At 43.7% G+C, this 23,366-nt stretch overlaps 1 protein-coding gene across 7 annotated transcripts in view; it reads left to right on the plus strand.

Moving 5' to 3' along the window:
- The window catches only part of Mtmr1 (myotubularin related protein 1), a 72,788-nt gene that overhangs the window by 44,107 nt on the left and 5,315 nt on the right, over window positions 1–23,366 (plus strand). For all 7 annotated transcript variants that reach the window (XM_045140421.1, XM_045140422.1, XM_012951311.2 and 4 more), the window contains 4 exons: window positions 11,944–12,129; window positions 13,024–13,230; window positions 19,565–19,657; window positions 22,265–22,378. In XM_045140421.1, the coding sequence (XP_044996356.1) occupies window positions 11,944–12,129; window positions 13,024–13,230; window positions 19,565–19,657; window positions 22,265–22,378 (600 nt within the window). The remainder of the gene's footprint in view (window positions 1–11,943; window positions 12,130–13,023; window positions 13,231–19,564; window positions 19,658–22,264; window positions 22,379–23,366) is intronic.

The raw sequence follows: 23,366 nt of genomic DNA on the forward strand, positions 1-23,366 counted from the left end.
CTGCTTCTTACCTCCTCGAGCTGCTTGGAGTACTTGCTCCAGGACATGAGCTTGTAGCCTCATCTTCTTACAAACATTTTTTCTTATTTCTAAAATATTTTATTTTTTCATTTATTTATTTGAGTGAGAGAAAGAAGCAGAGAGAGGGACAGATAGAGAATGGGTGCACCAGGGCCTCCAGCCACTGCAAACAAACTTCAGACACATGTGCCACCTTGTGCATCTGGCTTACATGGGTCTGGGGGAATCAAACCTGGGTCCTTTGGCTTTGTAGGCAAGCACCTTAACTACTAATCCATCTCTCCAGCCCCTTCCATACATTTTTTATTGACATTTTTCATATATGTACATAATGTATTTTGACCATAATTCCATCTCATGACCTTCTTACCTCATCTTTTCTTTGCTTTCTCTTCTTTGTTTCTGTCTCGTTCTCTTCTTTCTTCTAAGGATACTGTATTATAGTTAACTTCACATCGTTGGGAACAACACCCAAACAAAAGCAGCCTGTGGGAAGAAATAGTATATTTTGGCTTTCAGACTCAAGGGAAAGCACCATGATGGCAGGGGAGCAAACTCTAGACATCACCTTTGCCACCTTTGGAAAATAGCATCAATAGAGTGAGCCAAGCACTGGCAAGGGGAAGCTGGCTATAACACCCATAAACCCACCTCCAACAATACATTTTCTCCAGCAAGACTCCACCTTTCAAATTGTCACCAGCTGGGCAGCAAGTCTTCAAAACACATGAGTTTATGGGAGACACTTAATTCAAAGCACCACCTATTGTAGTGGCATTTGGGGCCCACTTGAGACAACCAGGATTATCCCTTCAGTTTATGGTCCTTAATCGCATCTGCAAACACCTGTATTTCAAACAAGGTGTGGTGGTTTGATTCAGGTGTCCCCCATAAACTTAGGTGTTGCGAATGCTAGCTCCCCAGCTGATGGATATTTGGGAATTAATGCCTCCTGGAGAGAGTGTATTGTTGGGGGCGGGCTTATGGGCTTTATAGCCAGTTTCCCCACGCCAGTGTTTGGCACACCCTCCTGTTGCTGTGTTCCACCTTATGTTGGCCAGGGGGTGATGTCCACCCTCTGCTCATGCCATCGTTTTCCCCTGCCATCGTGAAGCTTCCCCTCGAGCCTGTAAGCCAAATAAACCTCTTTTTCCCAGAAGCTGCTCTTGGTTAGGTGATTTCTAACAGCAATGCAACCCAGACTGCAACACAAGGTCACACTCACAGTTGCCAGATTTAATGCAGCTGTCTTCCGTGGGCAACACTTTTCAGGCTACTATAGGAAGGTGTCCTTTATCAGGCAGGCCATGTCTGGTGGATCATTCATTATGCTAGCTTGGCTATGCCATTTCCTGTCCCCTCTGTAGCACAATTCCAAGAAGTTAGAAAATATGAGCTGTAGCCAGGAAAAAAGTCTTGTGCATATCTAATAGTGCAGAGGGAGTGCATTATATTTTATGCTATGTGGAAGAAATAGAGGGAAGACAACTTATCTGTTTAGAATGATTTTCACTATAGCAAGAGGAAGTATCAGGAAGACACAATGTTGTTTGTCCAAATGCCCCTCAGCTTGTCTACATATGTACTTACGCCATGTGTAAAGAGAGAATTGTATAGCTTTCACTGTGATCCAGATGTCTTGTCTAGCTTCTTGTCTGATTCACTGTCAAGTGTCTTTAGCACATTGTGGATTCACAGGGGTGAAGGCAGGCCTCCATGTCTAATTCCTAATCTTAGTGAACAAGCTTTCAGTTTTTTACCATTAGATATGATAATAGCTGTTGGGTTTTCATGTATGCCCTTTACCTGGGTAAAGAAAGTTCCCTTCTATTCCTACTTTGTTGAGTTTTTATCATGAGAAAGTATTGGATTTTATCAGAAGTCTTTTTTCTGTTGATTGAAATGTTTATGTTTTTCTCTTTCCTTCATTCTGTTAATGTGACTTGATTTTTTTTAATGTATTTATTTAAGAAGGAGAGAAAGAAGCAGATAGAGAGAATAGGTGTCCCAGAGCCTCTAGCCACTGCAAAGGAACTCCAGACCCTAACCCTTGTGCATCTGGCTTATGTGGGTCCTTAGGCTTTGCAAGCAAATGCCTTAACTGCTAAGCCATCTCTCCAGCCCCTTGATTGATTTTTTTTTTATGCCAAACGTCCGGTAGGTTTAATAGTTAAAAATATAGCTGGGCATGGTGGCGCATGCCTTTAATCCCAGCACTCGGGAGGCAGAGGTAGGAGAATCGCAGAGAGTTTGAGGCCACCCTGAGACCACATAGTGAATCCTACGTCAGCCTGGGCTACAGTGAGACTGTGCCTCAAAAAAAAAAAAAAAAAAAAAAAAAAAAAAAAAAATATATATATATATATATATATATATATATATATATATATATATATATAAAACCCAACAGCTATCATATCTAATGGTAAAAAAACTGAAAGCTTCAACCCAATAACCAGTCTCCGTAGAAAAAGGCCGTGTAGAAGCAAACAGGAAAGAGGGCTGCGGGTCAGTGGCAGCACAGGTTGGGGTGCTGCCACAACTGGAGGCCGCCAGGGGCCAAGGGCTGTCAGCACGCTCCAGAAGCTGGGAGACTGGCTGGATGAGCTTCTGTATCAGAGCCTTTGGAAGGTGCCAGCCCTACAGCACCGTGATCTTTGCTTTTCCTTTTGGGTGGGTGGGGTGCATGCGTGCGTGCCTGTGAGTAGAGGTCAGAGAACAACTTTTGGGTGTTGATCCTGGCCTTCTACCTCCTTGGAGGCAAGGTTTCTCCTTGCTCACTGCTGCATTTTTTAGGCTGTCAGGACCACAAGCTTCTTGGAATTTCTCCTGTCTCTACCTCCCATCTGTCTGCAAGCATACTGGAATTACAGAAGCCCACCACAGCTTCTGGCTTTTGTGCGGGGCCAGGGGAAGATTGAACTCTGATGTTCAGGCTTGAGAAGCAAGTGTTTGATCCTCTAAGCCATCTCCTCAGCCTGTGATAGGATTTTTAAAATTTTATTTATTTATTTTATTTTAGAGCACACACACGAGAGGGTGGGTAGATAGAGAATTGACACACCAGGGCTTCAGCAACTGCAGTCAAACTCCAAACGCTTGCATCACCTATGGGCATGTGTAACCGTGTACTTGCCTCACCTTTGTGCGTCTGGCTTATGTGGGATCTGGAGAGTCAAACATGGGTCCTTAAGCTTTGTAGGCAAGCACCTTAAAGGCTAAGCAATCTCTCCATCCCTGTGATAGGATTCTTAATAATTTTATTATTATTTTAATTTTTTTATTTTTTGAAGAAAGAGAGAGAATAGGTGCCCCAGGGCCTCTAGCTGCTGCAAATGAACTCTAGATGCATCTGCCTCTTTCTGCACCTCACTTGGTACTGGGGTACTGAGGAATTGAACCCAGGTTTTTAAGCTTTGCAGGCAAATGCCTTAACTGCTTAGCCATGTCTCTAGCCCTTTTTTATTAAGTGACAGAATAGTATATATTTATGGTATGCAACATGTTTGGAAACATATATAGATTGTAGAGTGGCTAAATAAAGCCAATGCAGCTATATAAAACTTCTTTTTTTTTTAGGTAAAACACTTCCAACTGTTTTTCTTAGCTGTTTTTATGTATGTACTCCATTGTCATTGGCTATACTCACTATGTGGTACAGCATAATCTAAGCAGGGACTTCAGATTCTTAACCAGGGCCTTTTCCTTGGAGCCCCTTCCTTTCTTTCTCACGACATCTCCTACGTCATTGTACCAGCTACATGATGCTCTGGTCGTACGCTACAGCACATCCAGGGTCATTTCAGAACCTTTGCCTGTATTTACACAGCTTACCACTCCTCATCATTCAGGTGACATTTTACAGGTCACTTTCTCAGAGAGACCTTGTATTGCGATGCTCTGCACTTCCCCTTGTATCCTCAACAGTAATGGCTCCCTCAGGGCTGTGAGATAAAGGGCTGACTGGCTATCAAAATCATCTCTCCACAGACAGTCACTATAAGAGGAAGTAATGGTGAGTGTTGCAGTCAGGTTCGCATTGCTGGTAGAAATCACTCAACTAAGAGCAGCTTGTGGGAAAAAGAGGTTTATTTTGGCTTATAGGCTCGAGGGGCAGCTCCATGATGGCAGGGGAAAACAATGGCATGAGCAGATGGTGGACATTACCCCCTTGGCCAACATAAGGTGAACAATAGGAACAGGAGAGTGTGCCAAACGTTGGCATGGGGAAACTGGTTATAACACCCATAAGCCCGCCCCCCACAATACACTCCCTCCTGGAGGTGTTGATTCCCAAATCTCCTTTAGCTGGGAACCTAGCATTCAGAACACCTAAATTTATGGGGGACACCTGAATCAAACCACCACATTCCACCCCTGGCCTTCATAAATTTATAACCATACATGATGTAAAATGCGGTGCATTCATCCAACTTTAAAAGTTCCCATAGTTTTTAATAAATTCCAATGATATTAATATATCCCCATAGTCCAGGATCTTTTAACTGAGCGATAATACCAAAAAGAACACTATAATGGCACAGAATAAACATTCACACTGCAGAAGATGGCATTGGACATAGCAAAGAAACATTAAGCCAATACATGATTTGAAACAACCAGGCCAAACATCAAACTGTTAACTCCAAGTCCAACAACTCTAGCCACTGAAAAAAGTCTCCAAGTCCGATAATTCTAGCCAGCAGCACTTCCCTGGCATTCCAATTCGCCCCTCCAGCTGTTCTACTCACAGTCCTGGAAAACTTCCTTGAGGCCAACAGCTTTCCTTAGCAGCCATCTCGTGGTCCTGGCACCTCCACTGCAGTCCAGGGTTCATCCTCATGGCCCCATGGCGTCTCCATGCAGGCATCTAGCAAACCTGCTTCACACTGCCCATGGCCATTTCTAAAACACAAGACCGTGTTACAAACTCAATGTTCCTCTCTTGCCTGCATTTCTTATGCTCCACAATACTAATTTGTTAATCCAGGGGGGAATAAGGCAGACTTTGAAGAACAGGACACTCCTTGAGCACTCAGGTCCCTCCAAAAGAGTCTACATTCTTCCTGTTGCCCCAGTGCAGGTCAGCTGGCCCAATCTCAGTGGTTGTAATCTCTCAAACAATTTACAGGTGAGTGGGCAGCAGTTTAGGCCCAAAGATTTTTCTTTCTGTGCCATATCCCTCTGCTCACACCAGTTAATTTCTACACAAAGCAACCCTGCACAGCTTCTCAGGACACGGGCGTAACAACAAGCTTCTCACACAAACTGGTAGCCCAGTCCAAGCAAAGTTCTTTCACACCTTCATAAGCCAAACCTCACAGTCCATAGTTCTTACTGCATTCAGGTCTTTCAACTCTGATCAGAATAGTCCATCAAGCTGTACTTACAGCACCGCAAGGCATCTCTTAGCCAAAGTTTCAAATCTTTCCACATTCCTCTTGAAAATCAGCTACAAAGAGGCCAAAGCCACACAGTCAGGTGTCTAGCAGCCATCCCACTTCAGCAGTACTGTTGCAGTCAGGTTCGCATTGCTGGTAGAAATCACCCAACCAAGAGCAGCTTGTGTGAAAAAAGAGGTTTATTTTGGCTTACAGGCTCGAGGGGAAGCTCCATGATGGCAGGGGGAAATGATGGCATGAGCAGAGGGTGGACATCACCCCTGGCCAACATCAGGTGGACCATAACAACAGGGGAATGTACCAAACACTGGCAAGGGGACACTGGCTATAACACCCATAAGCCCGCCCCCAACAATACACTCCCTCCAAGAGGCGTTAATTCCCAAATCTCCAACAGCTGGGAACCTAGCATTCTGAACACCTAAGTTTATGGGGGACACCTGAATCAAGCCAACACAGTGAGTGACATTGCACAGTGCATTAGAACCTTCTGGATCTGTGTGCAGAGTGAGAGCTTCTGATTCTGTGCTGTGGAGGCTTCACCCTGTTGCATGCAAGCATCCATCCTGTGTGGGAGAGATGGACTCTGGAGGTTGACAATGGCTTCAGCTGGTGTTGAGTGGTGGTCGCAGCATTGGCGCACAGAGGCCAAACACAGAAATGCTGTCCGTGCAGCATGAAGGATTCAGTGAAGGGAAGAGCGCTCCAAGTGGTGGGCTGAGGTCACAAGAAGGCAGGCGAGGGCAGGAGCAAGAGAAAAGAGAACTAGAGAGGGTGGAGTTGTACAGGCTTTGCAGTCTGAAAGTGTGGGAGCTATTGCTTCCACTGTCCTTGGAATTCCTCCTTGCTTGTGAGGATTGTCATGCTGATTGGCAGGCAGGCAGGCCTTCAGCAATCCTTGAAGAGCTGGTTTGAAATCAGGGGAACCTGAGGCCATCTTGATGGCTTTTTCCCAAAGGATATGTGGGTTTCTGTCTCCCATAAGGGATGGTATGGCCCTGCTCCACTGCTGTCAGCTTGGAGACTTGGGCACAGACACTCAACAAGGACCCCTTATCCCCAGCTCCTCTCTGGAACCTGCTTGCTTGCTTGCTTGCTTGCTTGCTTTTTTTTTTTTTTTTTTTTTTTTTTTTGGCCCCTGTAAAGTGAAGTCTCCAACAAGGTCTTGTTTTCTAGAACTTTTCTGTACCTCACTCCCTGCTGTCCCACGTTATCAGTGGGGTCCTTTACTCACTCTCATGTTCATGTCTGCAGGTCTCTAGATACCTGTCCCCAAATTGACATGCTGTGACTTGACTGTAGAGCCTCATTTTTCATGATCGTTGTCTTGTATGCATTTTTATTTAAAGGGTTTTTGTTGTTATTGTTTTTGAGGCAAGCTCAACAGACTGCCTTTTTATGCAAGAGTAAGAGAGAGAATGAAAATGAATTGGTGTACTAGGGCCTCCAACCACTGCAATTGAACTCCAGATGTGTGTGTCCCCTTGTGTGCATGTGCAGCCTTGTGTGCTTGAGTGTCTAGCTTTCGTGGGACCTGGAGAGTCAAACATGAGTCCTTAAGCTTCACAGGCAAGCATCTTAACCACTGAGTCTCCTCTCCAGCCCCTGTATGCAGTTTTTAAACCAGTTCTTAAACAATAGACCGTCTTTAAATGTGTGCTCTGGGTCCATTCCAACTCTTTGTGCACACTTTCTCTGTGCCGATGTGCTAAATAGCCATGAGATAGATCCAGGCTTATTACTTCATGGTGGTGCTTCCCCATTGGACACCCACTGTCACTGATTACTCTGCCTAGCTTGCAGCATGCTACAAAGTGATTCCTAGTGAGGTCTTTCCAGCCTGGCTCTCCACTTCTGTTCTCCTGTCTGCCTTTCTCATGCCCATACCCTGGGCTGATGAATATTCTAGAATAAAAGGCTCACAGTATGCAGGTTAAAGCCACTCCAGATTCATAGCCTGCAGCCTCAGATGAGCCCTTTGTACTGCTTTAGTCCTCTTAAGTTTGCCCAACATGCTGTCTTTCTGTCTCCACAAGGGTCATTTCAACCCCTCTATGACTCTTCATGTGCATGGCCCTGCCCGCCCTTCATTGTCAACAACAGCTACCTTTGCTTTTTTTTTTTTTTTTTTTACACAGAGGACAAGCTGTCAGTCAGGAACCACCCCTCTCCCCTTCCTGCCTCCTGTTGCTATGGAAGAGCAGGCCCTGTGTTCCATTCCTACCCTTTGCTACCTAGTCAGGGATCTTATTTCAGTCTTATTCTTTGTCTCTCTCTTCCCCCTCCCCTCTCCTCTCTCTTTATTTATTTATTTGACAGAGAAAGAGGGAGAGAGAAAGAGAGAGAGAAATGGGTGTTCTACAGCCTCCAGCTACTGCAGACAAACTCCAGACGCGTGTGCCCCCTTGTGCATCTGGCTAACGTGGGTCCCGGGGAATCGAACCTGGGTCCTTTGGCTTCGCAAACACCTTAACTGCTAAGCCATCCCTCCAGCCCTGTCCTCTCTTTTTATCAGTCTCTCTCTTCTCCTCTACTTCCTTCTCCCTCTCCTTTATATTACCTAAATGTTGGCCTTCAGGCTTCTGGCCTACATGTCTCTCCTCAAATGACACACTGTCCCAGAGTACCTTGCAGCATACCTTGGTTTTCAGTGCCATCCATACATATGCTGGTGACTTCCCTGTTGATATTTCCAGTTCTCTGCTCTGAGCTCCAGACCTGTAGACTCTGCTTATAAATGTCTCCAGTTGAGTTTTCTCATAGCAACATTTAATTCTCACTATACTGAAAAGCAAACCCTCCTCCCTCATAGAATCTTCTCTTTCTCCAGTAGTCTCAAAATAAATGATGCCACCATCTCTCAGGTTGCCTATCCCAGAATCATAGGTGTCACCTGCCCCACCCACTTCCATTGCTCCAGAATGCCGCTGTGTCATACCTTTTAAATATTGCAAATGTGCTGTCTCTCGCTGACCTCCCTTCAGCCAGGTGGTTGTCCATCTCAGTGCTTGTCTACCCGCACAAGGTCTTACCCTCTGCTAGTCCCTCCTTCCCAATGCAACCCGGTCCCTCTACTGTCTGACACTCTTCACTCCTCCCGTCCAACCCCATCATGCTCTCCGACCTCATTCATCATTCTTACCTCTGGCCTTGCGTTCTAAATACTCAGTTTCTTATCCTTATTTCAGCAAGCACCTCTGTAGCCCCTTTGTACGAGCCCTTGGGTATAAGTGTCATTCCCCCCGGTCTACTGTGCTTTCTTCTACACCTCCTGTGACCTCCTGGGTCAAAGGAGCCACAGTGCTGTGCTTCCCTTGACCCTTCTCTCCTCTTCTCGCCACACCACACTCGGAGGGCCTACAGGACCAGAGTTAACACTTGTTCATCATTATTACCAAGCAGTTAGCTCAGGCTGGCCATTTGTATATCCCCAGCAGTTGGTTGCAGTCTAAATTAGTAGTATGTGCTCTTTGAGTCACAGACATGTTTTCTTTTCATGAAGATAAAGTCTAGATAATAATACTCAACCCTTTTTTAAAAAAATATTTTTCATATATTTTCAGGGAACAGGAGAGAGAATGAGAGTATGGCATGCCAGGGTCTCTTGGCACTGCAAACAAATTCCAGATCTATGCACCATTTTGTCCATGTGGCTTTACATGTATTCTTGGGAATTGGACCTGGGCTGGCCAACTTTTCAAGCAAATGTCTGACCACTGAACCATCTCCCTTGCCCCAGAAACTCAACCCTTTTAGCCATTCCTTAGTTTAAAATACAGTAACTTTCAGTAAATCCACAACATTGTGCAATTAGTCTGATTCAGAACATTCTCTTCATCCCAAGCAGAAACCTATACCTATTAACTGTCACTCCCTATTCCCCTTCCTTAGCCTCTGGCAGCAATTAATAGTCTTTGTCTCTGTGGATTCCCTGCTTCTGGACACTCAATAGAATTGTAATGCTACAATAAGTCATCTTTGTTTTCAAGGTGAATACATCTTGTAGCAGCAGCATGTCCATCCATTTTATAGATGACCATCCCATTGGCAAACAGAGCATATTCTCTTTGCCTATCTGTCTGTTGATGGACATTTGGACCCCTTTCCTGTTTGGCTGTTGTGATTTGTGCTTCTGTGAACATTTGTGTGCCAGTTTTTGTTTAAATACCTGTTCTGGGGCTAGAGAGATGGCTTACCAGTTAAGCGCTTGCCTGTGAAGCCTAAGGACCCCTGTTCGAGGCTCTACTCCCCAGGACCTACGTTAGCCAGATGCACAAGGGGGCGCATGTGTCTGAAGTTTGTTTGCAGTGGCTGGAGGCCCTGGTGTGCCCATTCTCATTCTCTTTCTGTCTCCCTCTTTCTCTCTCTGTTGCTCTCAAATAAATAAATAAAAATAAATTATAAATGCCTGTTCTGAATTATTTGGCACATATGCTCAGGAAGAGAATAATTAGATTGCATGGTGATTCTTTGTTTAATTGATTGAGGAATCATCAGATTGTTTTTCACAGTAGCTGTAGCATTTTACATTCCCAGTAGCATTGTATGAGTTTTGAGTTCTCTGCATTCTCATCACAAACATGTTTTGAATGTTGACCTCTGTAAAATTTATAAACTAATTACAGACCAGATTTTTGTTTGTAACTTTTTTGAGGGAGAGAAGAGGGAGGAGAAGGAGAGAGCATTGGTGCAACAGGGCCTCCAACCTCTGCAGTCAAACCCCAGACACATGCAACACCTTGTGCACATGCACGACCTTGTGGGCTTGCCTCACCTTTGTGCATCTGGCATACATGGGATCTGGAGAGTCAAACGTGGGCCCTTTGGCTTTGTAAGCAAGTACCTTAACCACTAAGCCATCTTTCCAGCCCCAGACCAGGTTTTATTATGAGATCACCATGGGGTAAGGCATATTCCCATTTTTTGTTACATTTGTATTTTACTTAAATTGCTAAGATAAATTTTTCATGGTTTAAGAGCTCCAAATTGTTTTATTATTATAGAAATTATTATTATTACAGAAATTTTGTGGTACTATATGGTAGTGTAACCATTTCTATTCAGATAGAAGGCACTAATAGAAGTAACCTTTTGAAATCTAATTCTCCTTGAGTAGAGCCAATTTAAAAACCAGTAACAAAAAAATTACTTAAAGATTATTACTGGGCAGGGTGGCGCATGCCTTTAATCCCAGTACTTGAGAGGCAGAGGTAGGAAGATTGCCGTGAGTTCTAGGCCACCCTGAGACTCCATCGTGAATTCCAGGACAGCCTGGGCTAGAGTGAGACCTTACCTCGAAAAAAAAAAAAAAAAAAAGATTATTAAGCCATGAATCATGTCCTGGTGAAAAGATATGTTGCAGTCCTAACTCGTACAGTCTATGAATGTGGCCGTATTTTGAAATAGGCATTCTTATAAATGTTAACCAAGTTAAAGTGAAGTCCTATTGGATTAGGCTGGACCTTAATTCTGTGTAATGGCAGAAGAGGAGAGAAGACACAGACAGAGGAGAGTATTGATGGGAGTTGTGGATTTTCAAGTCATGAGTCTATGAATCTAGAAATGCCTAGGGTTCCAGCATCTAGGGGGTGGGTTCAAGAAGAAGCCTACTTGGATGGTTGGTTTCATCAATGTCATGAGATTTAAAATCACCTGTCGACAATCCTGTAATTTTACCAGAGGGGTTTAATAGGAGGGAAGCAAGGCCCATCCTGAATGTTGACAGCATCGTCCCATGGCCTGGGATTTCTGGCTGAATAAAAAGAGACAAAAGAGAAAGCAAGCTGAGCACCAGCATTCCTCTCCCTCTGCTTCCTGACCATGAACCCATTGTGACCCTTCACCTCAGACTCCTGCTGCCTGCCACGCCTTCTCTGCCATGATGGCTTCTCTGCCATGATGGCTTCTCTGCCATGATGGCTTGTTCCCTCAAACTGAGCTGTAAACCATTCCTCCCATAAGTTGCTTTTGCCAGGAATTTTGTCACAATAATGAGAAAAGTAACTAATACATCTCACCTAGAGGCTTCTAAGGAAGCCTGGCCCAGTAACACCTGTATTTCAGCCTCCAGCCTTGAGAACCTCGATGCACTAATGGCAGTACACTGCAGTGAGCTGAGACAGTTCTGTTGTATGCTACCCAGCATGTGATAGCTTGTTCTAGCAGCTCCTATAAAATCATATAAGGATATAGGAGGGTTATCTTCATGTCTATGTCTGGTCCTGGTAAAAACAATAGAAAAGTTGATTCCAGGGGTTGGAGCAATGGCTCAGTGACTGAAGGTGCTTGCTTCCAAAACCAAATGGCCCAGGCTTGATTCCCCAGTATCCACATAAAGCCAGATGCACAAAAATGTTGCATGTGTCTGGAGTTGGTTTCCAGTGACAAGAGGCAGTCCTGGTGTACCCGTATTCGTATTCTCTCTCTCTCTCTGTGTACTTGAAAATAAATAATACATTTTAAAAAGTTAATTCCAGAAAAAATACTATATATTTTGTGTTTTCTTTTTCTTTTTTTACAGGCAAAGGGTGGAGGATATGAAAGTGAAAGTAATTACCCAAATGCAGAACTCGTATTCTTGGAGATCCACAATATTCATGTGATGAGAGAGTCACTGCGTAAATTGAAAGAGATCGTGTACCCTTCCATCGATGAGTCACGGTGGCTCTCCAATGTAGATGGGACACATTGGCTGGAATACATAAAGGTAAACTCCAGTCTGTTGTCTGACTTCCAGTTAAGACCTCTCCCATCTGTGCCATAAATGTTTCTGTATCAACCCAGGAGAGGAACATATCTTTGTTATGTATGAAAGCTTCTGTATTTTCCTCCTTGCAACACTTGGGCTATGGTCTATGGAAGGCTTTGGTAACAGTGAAAGGGATGATGTTTCTATTTTTTATTTTATTTTAAAAATATTTATTATTTATTTACCTTTTTGAGAGAGAGGGAGAGAGAGAGAAGGTGATAGAGAGAATGGGCACACCTGGGCCTTGTGCCACTGCAAATGAACTCCAGACAAATGTGCCACTTTGTGCATCTGGCTTTATGTGAGTAGTGGGGAATCGAGCCTCGCTGACCTGGACCTTCTGACCCTTCTGCCTCTACATCCCAAGTACTGCAATTTTTACAATAGTATTTGTTTTGATTCAGGGCTTCTCTGTGTAGTCTAGGTTGGCCTGGAACTTGCAGTGATCCTCCTTCCTCTGCCTCCCAAGTGTTGGGATTATAGGTGTGCACCTCTATAACTGGAAAGCTAGGTTTTTAAAAAAACTCTGTGACCCTTTAATAAAGGAGCCTGTTTACTGCTATTGTTTTTCATAATGTAAGTCTCTGTGTGTGTGTGTTTAACAGGAAACTAATATTTCCTAGTGATTCTCAGTTGGCTGCATGGCATTCCATTGTTCTCTCTTCCTCTCCTTTTATGTTATTTTAATTTTTTATATATATGTTCATACTGGGAATGGATCCAGGGGCCTTGTGTGTAATAGACATTCTTGTGTGGTGTGTTGACCAGCACTTCCAAATTCTCCCTAAAATTGTTTTATGCAACAGTTGAAATTCAATGTAGCATTGTGTGATTGCGCCTTCTTTTCTGAAGATGCTTCTTGCCGGGGCAGTAAGGATTGCTGATAAGATAGAATCTGGGAAAACATCTGTGGTGGTTCACTGCAGTGATGGTTGGGACCGAACAGCCCAGCTCACATCTCTGGCAATGCTGATGTTGGACAGTTACTACCGGACCATTAAAGGATTTGAAGCTCTCATAGAAAAGGAGTGGATAAGCTTTGGACATAGGTTTGCACTGGTATGTTAAAATGGTTTATACATAACGTTTTGCTTTCTTACATGCATGTGTCGCATGCATACATATGTGTGTATGCATATATGTGTTTTCAGGTTTTCTATCAGAACTGAATTGCCATAATAAAATATTCAACATTGTATGTTTCAAGTAGTATTTCTTTTGAAATCTAGTGATGCTTTTTTAAATGACGTCAAATTAATATAACATAAAATTAATCATTTGAAAGTACTCAACTCAGTGTGCTATAGTATTTACAATGTTGGATAGCCATTGTTCACCCTGACTTCATCACCTCAAATGGAAGTCCTATGTACATTAATCACTCCCATTTTCCTTTCCCTTCATCCCCTAACAACCACTAATGCCAACTGTCTCTGAGCTTTTCTGTTATAGAGATCACAGTGAGTAGAATCATACATTACTGATCTTCCTGTGACTGGTTTCTTTTACTAAACAAATGCTCTTAAAGTTTCTGTATATAGTAACATGTATCAATTTTTTGTTCTTTTTATGACTCAGTAGTATTTGCTTGTATATGCATGTCACATTTTGTTCACATTCACCTGTAGATGGACCTTTTGTTTTTTTCCCACTGTTTGTATTTTTCCCCCATAACAAAACACCACAGAGTAGGTTACATGAACCACATAAATGTGTATTTTAACTGTTATGAAGTCTGGAAGTCCAAAGTTGAGTTGCCAGCAGAGTTGGTTTCTCCTGAGGTTTCTCTCCTTAGTTTGTACACGTCCATCCTTTTGCTCCCTCTTCACATACAGTTTTTCTTCTGTGTACATGTCCCTGTTGTCTTCACAGACAGCAGTCATCAACTTGCTTTTAGTTTGAGGAACACACACACACCCCGAGTGAAGTTGCTAGGTCACTTGGTGGGACATTCTTGAGCAGCCATTTGTGTTAGTGCAGTTGGTAGCTATTCTAGTCTGGGCATCCTATTGAGTTGTCAGGGATTCATCATCATACTGAATCAGAACACTCCTAAAGTCCCAGTGAGACTCACTATGGAAGGGAGACTGAGCAGTGTGTATGCCCAGTGGACCTGCTATGACTGCACTCTCAGGGAAGAGAGCTGGGCAGGAGCCCCCTGAGAGGGAGAGGACTGGTCTCCAGCCTTTGAGCTGCCTGCTCTGGCAGCACTTGTCAGATTGTTAGACATTGTTCTTCCCTTTATTGCCTTGATTTACTCCTCCGTGAAGTGAGATGTGGCAGAGAGGTATTTGGATGCCAAGTGCTTATGGCTTTGTCTGGCCCCTGCCAAGTGCCAGGTCAGGTTTAGCTCTTGTGGCTTATTTTGTTTGTTCGTTTTTGAGACAAGGTCTCACTCTAGCCCAGGCAGACCTGAAACTCTTTCTGTAACCCCAGGGTGATCTCAAACTCACTGCGAGTGATCTTTCTACCTCAGCTTTTAAAAACACCATCTGAAGTACTTCTACCTCTTACTCCTCAGCAAGAGCTGAGCTAAGTGGGGAGAACAATGGAGAGCCTTTCTAAATGTTCATAACTAGCTTTCTTTTTTTAAAAAAAAATGTTCATTTTTACTTATTTATTTGAGAGTAACAGAGAGAAAGAGGCAGAGAGAGAGAGAGAGAGAGAGAATGGGCACGCCAGGGCCTCCAGCCACTGCAAACGAACTCCAGATGCATGCACCCCCTTGTGCATCTGGCTAACGTGGGTCTTGGAGAATCAAGCCTGGAACTGGGGTCCTTAGGCTTCACAGGCAGGCGCTTAACTGCTAAGCCATCTCTCCAGCCCACAACTAGCTTTCTTTAAAGAAGACTCAGAGGCCACTTTCTTCTACCCCACCCCCCAAGGATCTATGTCCGGGAGACAAGAGGGCTTGAAGGGGCTTTTACCAGAGGGAGAGTGTTAGGTGCATGCCAACTACAGCCAGCACCAGGACTGACCAGGAGGAGCTCAGGCAATATGATGTCAAATATCACCTTTGTTAATGTTGGCTACATAGAAAGAGAAGTGGCCTTAATTCACTGAGCACTGTGCTGTGTCCAGCACGATTACTTTGATCTGGATAGACAGTGCCACCACTGGCGAAAGGGAACCAGGTTTCAGGTCACACAGCTTGTTAGAGGGGAGCCTCAACCACCACCTGCTGGATCTCTGTTGTCTACCATAACTCCAGCTTCTGTGGGTGAACCCTCGAAGCCCTTCAGGCCAATTCCTGCCCTAGCCACTGGCTTTCATCACCTATCTCATGGACTTTATCATGGAATTTTCCAGCTGTCCTTCCTTCATTCCCAATAGTAGAGAAATACACTGTCTACAAACAACCCTTTTGACCCCATGCCCTCATCCAGCTCTTACTCCAGTTATCTGCTTTCCTTTACAAGAACACTCTTCATAACTGTTGTCTGTATTCATCACTACCCCTCACTCTCAGCTGTCTTAATCCCACTTCAACTGGGCTTCTCCCTCCCAACTGGGACTTTCATACTCTGTGACTGTCACTTCGCCGAGCCCTTCTCTTATTTGGCCTCATCATTTGATGCTATGCTTCCTGAATTTTGGGATTACTCGGCTCTTTATGACCCTTTGATGCACTTTGGGTCTTCCCTTATCTGTCCAAAATCCTAATGGTGGGGTCCTCCAGGGCTCAGTCTTTGAATTGTTCTTAATCTCTTAGTCATCTCAGCAAGTCCCACAAGTTCAAATGCACATATTCAAGTCTGCCCTTGCCTTTCCATTGCCACTCCTGCCCTCTTAATTCAGTTTCTATCTTTCTGAAGTTGTCTCCTAAGCAGTCTCTCTGTGTCCTGTCCCTTCCTATCTATCATCCTCTTACAGCCTGATGGAACATGGGGTCTGGTGTGAACACTTCAGTGCTTTCCTGTGGCCAACAGGATCATGGGCATCTTCTTAGTGTGACATTCAAAGCCCCTGGTACATCTGTCCCTATCCAACCTCTCCTGGCTCATTTCTCACCTTCATCCCCTCACCTCATCCCTTGAGCCTCAGTCATGCCAAGCCATTTATGCCTTCTCAGGTGCCATCCACCACATTCCCAATGATTGTGATACATTCCTGGATACTAAGGAGCAGGCATCTCCCTGTCATTCAAAGTTGATGTAAACGGGACCCCCTATGATTAATCCTTGTTTGACTCCCTCCCCTTGAACGAGGCCTCCTCAACCCCATCCTAGGCTAGTTCACACCTTCTTTAGTGTCCATTGCATATTCAGAAGCCTTTGTAACACTTTATTGCCCTTGTTGTTGACAAGTCTTTCTCCCTTAGCCAGTCAAGTATAAGTACTGTGCCTCAAAGCCAGGGCTTCTGCTAGATTCCCTGAAATTCCCTGAAATAATGAGGGCCAGGCAGGACACCTTATACATACCAGAGGTGGTCAGCAGACATTTGCTGAAAGAATGAATCTTATGTTGTGGATTATAAGTGGAAGTCTGTTCCCCAAGTACCTTAAAAACCAGAGAAAGTTCTACCAGTCATTGTTTATAAGGGAAGTACAGAAATAAGGTAGAGTCTTCAGTTGCTGTCAAAATAATATTGCAGTTCTCGGAAAACTAAAGATAGAATTAAATGTAGTAATTCTGTTTAGGGGTAAATATCCAAAAGATGTGATAACAGGCACGCAGACTTCAGTGTTTAAAGTGGCATTCACAATAGCTCAAAGGTAGAAACGATTCAAGTCCCTGTCAGCAGATGAATGAATGAATGAAATGTCTTATTCCTACAATGTAATACTAATCAGTCTTTAAAAGGAGGGCAATTCTAACAAATGGTGCAACATAGATGAATCCTAAAGTCATTATGTCAAATGGAAAAAGCCAGTCACAAAATGGTAAATGGTTTTCCACTTACACCAAGTTACATTTAGTCAGTCATAGTTTGTCAATGGTTTTCAGGGACTGAGAGGAGGAGGAGGGGCACTCACTGTTTAGTGCGGGGGGGAGTTTCTGTTTGAGATGAAAAAGTTCTGTACATGGATTGTGGTAATGTTAAAAAAAAAACACTATTTTTGTGTGGATGAACAAATGTGTGTGTGGTTCGTATGCCACATGTATGGGTGCATGTAGAGGCCAGTGCTTGGTGTGGAGTTTCTTCCTCACTCACTTAGCACTTTACTTATTGGTGCAGATGCTCTCAACCCAGAGCTCATCAACTAAGCCGGTCTAGCTAGCCATCTTGCCCGGGGAAGTTTGCCTCTCCCTGCCGCCTGAGTGCTTGGATTGATTATAGGTGTGCACTGTTGCACCTGGCACTTCTAGAGTCTGAGCGCATGTCCTCAAGTATTGTACCAACTGAGCCTTTCCCCCGGCCCAGTGTTAACGTATTTCTAAAATTTATTTATTTGAGAGAGAGAGAAAGAGAGAACAGGCATGCCAGGGCCCTCGGCCACTGCAAACGAACTCTAGATGCATGCAACCCCTTGTGCATCTGGCTTATGTGGGTCCTGGAGAATCGAACCAGGATCTTTTGCCTTACCTGCTAAGCCATCTCTCCAGTCCCCAGTGTTAATATCCTTAATGTCATGGGACTGTACATTAAAAATGCTTAAAACAATAACTTTAATAAAATATTTACTTATTTACAAGCAGAGAGAGAGAGAGAGAAAGAAAGAGAAAGGGCTTGCCAGAGTCTCCTGCCACTGCAAATGAATTCCAGATATGTGTGCTACTTTATGTGTTCTGGAGAATCAAAGCTGGGCCATCAGGCTTTGCAAGCAAGTGCCTTTAACCACTGAGCCATCTCTCCAGCCTCCAAATGATAACTTTTAAAAAAATGCATTTATTTGAGAGCGAAAAGGGGGAGGCAGATATATAGAGACAATGGGCCTCTAGGGCCCCCAGCCACTGCAAACAAACTCCAGACACATGTGCCACCTTGTGCATCTGGCTTATGTGCATACACTGGGGAATGGAACCTGGGTCCTTAGGTTTCGCAGGCAAGTGCCTTAACCACTTAGCCATCTCTCCAGCCCTAAAATAACATTTATATTAGGTGGTTTTTTATTGTAATTAAGAATGAAAAGAAGGTATATTAGTTACTTTACTCATTGCTGTGGCAAAATACTTAACAGAAGCAACTTAGAAAAAGGGTGTACTTTGGCTCACAGTTTGAGGGCATACTACATCATGGCAGGGAGAGCTGGACAGAGGAGGTGTGAGGTGGCCAGTTATACTGCATCCATATTCAGGGAGCAAAGAGAGATGATTGCTGGTGCTCAACTGGCTATCTATGTTTGACTTAGCCCAGGACAGCAGACCATAGAGTTAGAATGGGTCCTCCTACCTCAGTGAACCTCATCTAAAAACACTCTCACAGATAGCACCAAATATTTAGTTTAGGATGATTCTAAATCCTGTCAAGTTGACAATCAATATGAACTATCACAGAAGGTAATACACTGTTACTCTGAGGTGTTAACATTGACTTAGTCATGTCTTTATTATTCCAGGTGGCAATTTCATAGATTGTATCTTTTTTGAACATGCTGTCTCTCTCTTGATAGATTTCTGTCCTCAATGATCTTTCTCTTCATTTTGCTTATCTGAAATTTGTCTGGAAATGTTGACTGTGTAGGTGTCAAGGCATTTTCAGTGTCTTTGGCAATCCTGACTATGCAATGGAGAATATTTCAGTATGTGTGCATTCATGTAAACTATCAAAAAGTATGAAGTGTAATCCTGGACTTGCTTGAGCAAGGACTCCATCCCATTACCATTCAAAGAGTAAGATCTTGGATTCTCTGGCTCTTGTAAAAATGGCTAAACCCTGTAGGTTCTTATTCTTTTGTTGATCCTCAGACTTCCTCACATTTCTGAAAAATGTTAATTTCTCCACAATGCAACACTTGTGGAGAAAATGGCCTTCCTAATGTGTTTTGTAAACTGCTTCGTCAGTATTGTGCACTCGCTGCAGTGGGCCCCTGAGCCCATTTCTTGAACTGAAAAGCTTGCTAGGCAGTTATTTATTTTGTTTTTGCTGTGAATTGTATTAAAGAGAATTTGTAAAACAGTCATCACGTAAAAGTATAGTAAACTGAGACATGATTTCTTAAAAGAAACGGAAGTCTTAAATCAAATGAGCAATCTTTAAAGATTATACAGTCATTTAAATAAATTTTGAAATTCAAATACAAAGTCATGGTCTCATCATGACATTTTCCTGCAGACACGTTACTATACTCTGGTCAGATGCGCCCTTCTGATGAACATGCTTCCATGCCTGCGAAGTACAGAAGTTCTGTTAGGTATAAGGAGATGTGCCTTTCACCATCAGGTAGTTTAAATGACTTTGAGGAGGACTGCAGCATACACAAAGATACATAACCTTTTGTTTTTTATTCAGCGAGTGGGCCATGGTGATGACAACCATGCAGACGCTGATCGATCGCCTATATTTCTTCAGTTTATTGATTGTGTTTGGCAGATGACAAGACAGGTGAGAGACTTCATGTGTATTTCCTGACTTATATAGTGTTTGATTCAAATATCTGTTAGTTAATGATTAAACGTCCATTGCTGCTTCATTCAGAATGTGTATGTGTGTTTAAAATATGACCCTTGTATTATTCAATACAATTGGATTCTAATTTACTTAAAAATTTAACCAGAAAATTAGAGATAGCCAATTTCAAAACAGCTAAACAAAGCCCTGCTCTGTAGTCAGTTCTGCCCCTCTTGCTCCCTTTTGTTGATCTCTTGCTAAACACTTCATCTAAGATGCTAGAACTTCTTGTAAATGGGTCCAAACTAGGGGATCGAAGAATTGCCACACTCTGCCCCAGGCCAAAGCACTTCACACCCTGATGTCACTAAAGGAAATGTGTGTCTGCCAGTGAGTGGCAGAGAGTAAGCTGGATAGCCTTTTGTCATTGCTGTTGCTTGGCTTTCTAACGGCACTGCACAAAGCACTGGTAAGCAAGGAAGTATGTCTGAGTTAGTCAGGCCCTCAGGCTTCATCTCCCAACAAGCCCGAAAGCCCACTCTTTTCCCTACTCTCCAACACTGAGGCCTGAGTTTGGGGTCTTAGCCTTGGGATAGAAGATGGTGCTAGGAAAATGGGCTTGACACCAGAGGGAGAGGGAAGGGAGACCAGAGAGTAGCTTTGCTGGTGTGTCTGTCCAGCCTGGCTGGGCCAAAGGCTAAGCCAAGGACTGACAACTGGGGCCAGTGCTCTCCCTCCTGTGGTCCTGTGGGAAACTGCCGCTACCTGCCGGGATCCCTGCAACAGCCTTGATGCTCATGTTTGGTCCTTCTGGTAGCTTTCTCAAGTCACCTTGGACTTTTTCAGAGGACATTTGTCTCTTCTTGTGGAAAGCTGTGAGGTCTTTGTCTTACTTGCTTATTGTGAGCTGCTGTTAGTGAGGGGTGTGTGTATTGGAGGAGAATGTTGAGAACCACCACTCTGCCTCTGATCCCCAGCAGTGTCCCCTAGGAACTCAATAGACATGCCAGCTTTTGGGCCCACCACAAACCTGCTGATAATGTGGGGGCAGGACTCAGTAACTCTGGGGATCCCAAGTTCTCCAGAAGATTCTGGGGTATATCTAATTTTGAGAGCACAGTGCTACACCAGCCCTACTGGAACTTGAATGACCCGAGTCTGAGTCAGGGGATGTAAAGCTATTGCTTGACAGATCACTATGCTGACACAGGTCTAGAGAACACAGAGCTATCTTCAGACAGAAACAAGGGAAGGGTGCAGAGTGGCTCAAGTAGCTGTCACCTAGTGCTCAGGCCCTCACTTCTAGACTCAGTAACAACATGCTTATTGTGGTCTCGTTGTTACCATGTTCCATGTCACAGGGGATTAAAAGGAGCCACTTAGCTACAGCTGGCCACTGGTAGGAAGAGAGGTGTTCTCAGAGGAGCATGCCCAAGTGACAGGTAACAGCAATCACAGGCTAGTTAGAAGTCCTGCTACTCACGGCATCCTCCATTTGTTGCTGCTTAGATTGGTGCTTTGTTGGCAAATGACAAAGCTAAATGATTGTTACATCCAGATCAAGGAAGAAAACCTGAAACAGCATAGAACAACCGCATACATACCTGTTTCTGGGATTCTGATCATTTCCACATGTCTCATGACTATTAAATGGCCGTTACTGGCTAGAATCTGCTGGTAGTGCTAATAATCTTCAGTGAAGATTCAGTGTATTCTGTTAGTAGAATGAATCATAGCAATTGACTTTTTGGTAACATTGATTTTTTTTTTTTTAGTGTTGAACTTGCCCTGCGTTCCTGAGATAAACTAACTTTGTCATGTAATAGTATTCTTTTCACATACTGCCAGATTAAGTTTGCTTACACATTGGTAAGGATTTAGATACATAGGTTTATGGTTTGTGTTTGTGAGAAAATCCCTAAGTATGAGTAGTTTCTCTAATAGGTACAGAGCCATTTAGTTTCTTCTTGATTCAGTTTTGGTATGTGGTGAATCTGGAAGTCCCCTCCCCAATCTGTTGCTTGCAGTGCGGCTCCAGGAGGAAAAGTGACACAATAACATCTTACCCATCACCAGTAGCTAAAGATTTGTTTCATGTATTTTAACCAGCCTTCTAGTTGTTTCTGACAGAAGGATAAATCTGGGCTTTGTTCTACCATGTAAGAACTGGAAGCTACCTAAAACCTTGTCAGGCTGGAGAGATGGCTTAGGGGTTAAGGCCTGCGAAGTCTAAGGACTCAGGTTTGATTTTCCAGGTCCCATGTAAGCCAGACGCACAAGGTGGTGCATGCGTCTGGAGTTTGTTTGCAGTGGCTGGAAGCCCTGGCATGTCCATTCTTACTCTCCCTCTCTCTGTCTCAAATAAAATAAATAAATTAGATAAGTAAAATTTAAAAAAAAATACTTTTCAGTGTTGAGGAGCACAAGAACTTTTGTTGCTTCCAGTTGTTTCTTAACCAGATCTGTTAGCTTGAACTTAACTCTATCTCCCCTTTAATCTCACTTGAATTGCACTTAAGCTGCATTTAATATGTAGGTTGTAGTAATTTGTTTTAGAAATTAGACTTTAAGACTAAATCTTCTTTTTCCTCTCCAATTAAGTTTCCTTCAGCCTTCGAATTTAATGAATTATTCTTGATTACAATTTTGGACCACCTTTATAGCTGTCTCTTTGGGACCTTTTTGTGCAACTGTGAACAAGAGCGAGCCAGAGAGGTAAGTGTATTTACTCCACTATCGCTCTTGTCCTTTCCTTGTAAGTGCCACTAGGAGGTGGCCTGAATGGAAGGGAGGATTTGACTTCTGGTCTGGCTTCCATTTGTAAATGGCCATGGTAAGGGGTGGGGGCAACTGCCCAAGACACCCTTCCAGGGATCTAGCAACTCATGAACATGTGACTCACACTTAAGCAGGATTTTTCCTTATTTGAGTTAATAAAGTATTTTAAAAAAAGAACCTGGAGAAGAGTAAATTATGAGGTTTATTTTAGGGAGAATTAGGATCCAGGGGAAGGCTAGCTGAAAGACACAAGCCAAAAGGCAGTTTTTCTACTTGCTCAGCTGGAGAGGGGAGAATGGACAGAATATCCCTCACATAAGAGAAATCTCCAGGAAAGTGTGTATGTGTGTGTACACACACACAGCAAAACATAAGAGCCCAGGCCAAAAGAGTCAGATAAACACATGCACACACACGTGGCAAGCAAAGCATGAGAAAAAGCCCTTCAACTTTTCATAAGGGGTCAGAAAGAATTAAGAGAGGTTAGTAAAGGGCAGAGCTTAAAGAGAGATCATACATGTAACAAGGTGAAAAAACACCCAAAACAAGACAGGAAAGTGCCCGGACAAGAAGAAATCCCGCTTTCCAAGCCAGGCCAAGAAGGGGAAGAGCTTGCCAAAGCAAGGACCAGGAGATTCAGGCACCAGCAGAATGAATAGCCAAGAGAGAGTTACACACACCTGCCACGCCCATGTGTATGTGTCAAACATCCAAGTAGGATGAGCTTTGCCATTAGGCTCAGGTGTGAAGGGAGAGAGAGACCTGATTGGTTGGTGAGCTCAAGGGGCTGACCCAGGAGGGCCAGCACACCTAGGCCTATACTAAGCAGAGGAAGAAGCAGGAAGTGGCTGCTATGGAGTGCTGCTTGCAGCCATCTTGAACAAGACTGGATCAGATGTAGGTTCTAGTCCTGCCAGGGCAGGCA

Source organism: Jaculus jaculus, chromosome X (genome assembly GCF_020740685.1).
Source record: "Jaculus jaculus isolate mJacJac1 chromosome X, mJacJac1.mat.Y.cur, whole genome shotgun sequence".
In the NCBI taxonomy this organism is placed as follows: domain Eukaryota; kingdom Metazoa; phylum Chordata; class Mammalia; order Rodentia; family Dipodidae; genus Jaculus; species Jaculus jaculus.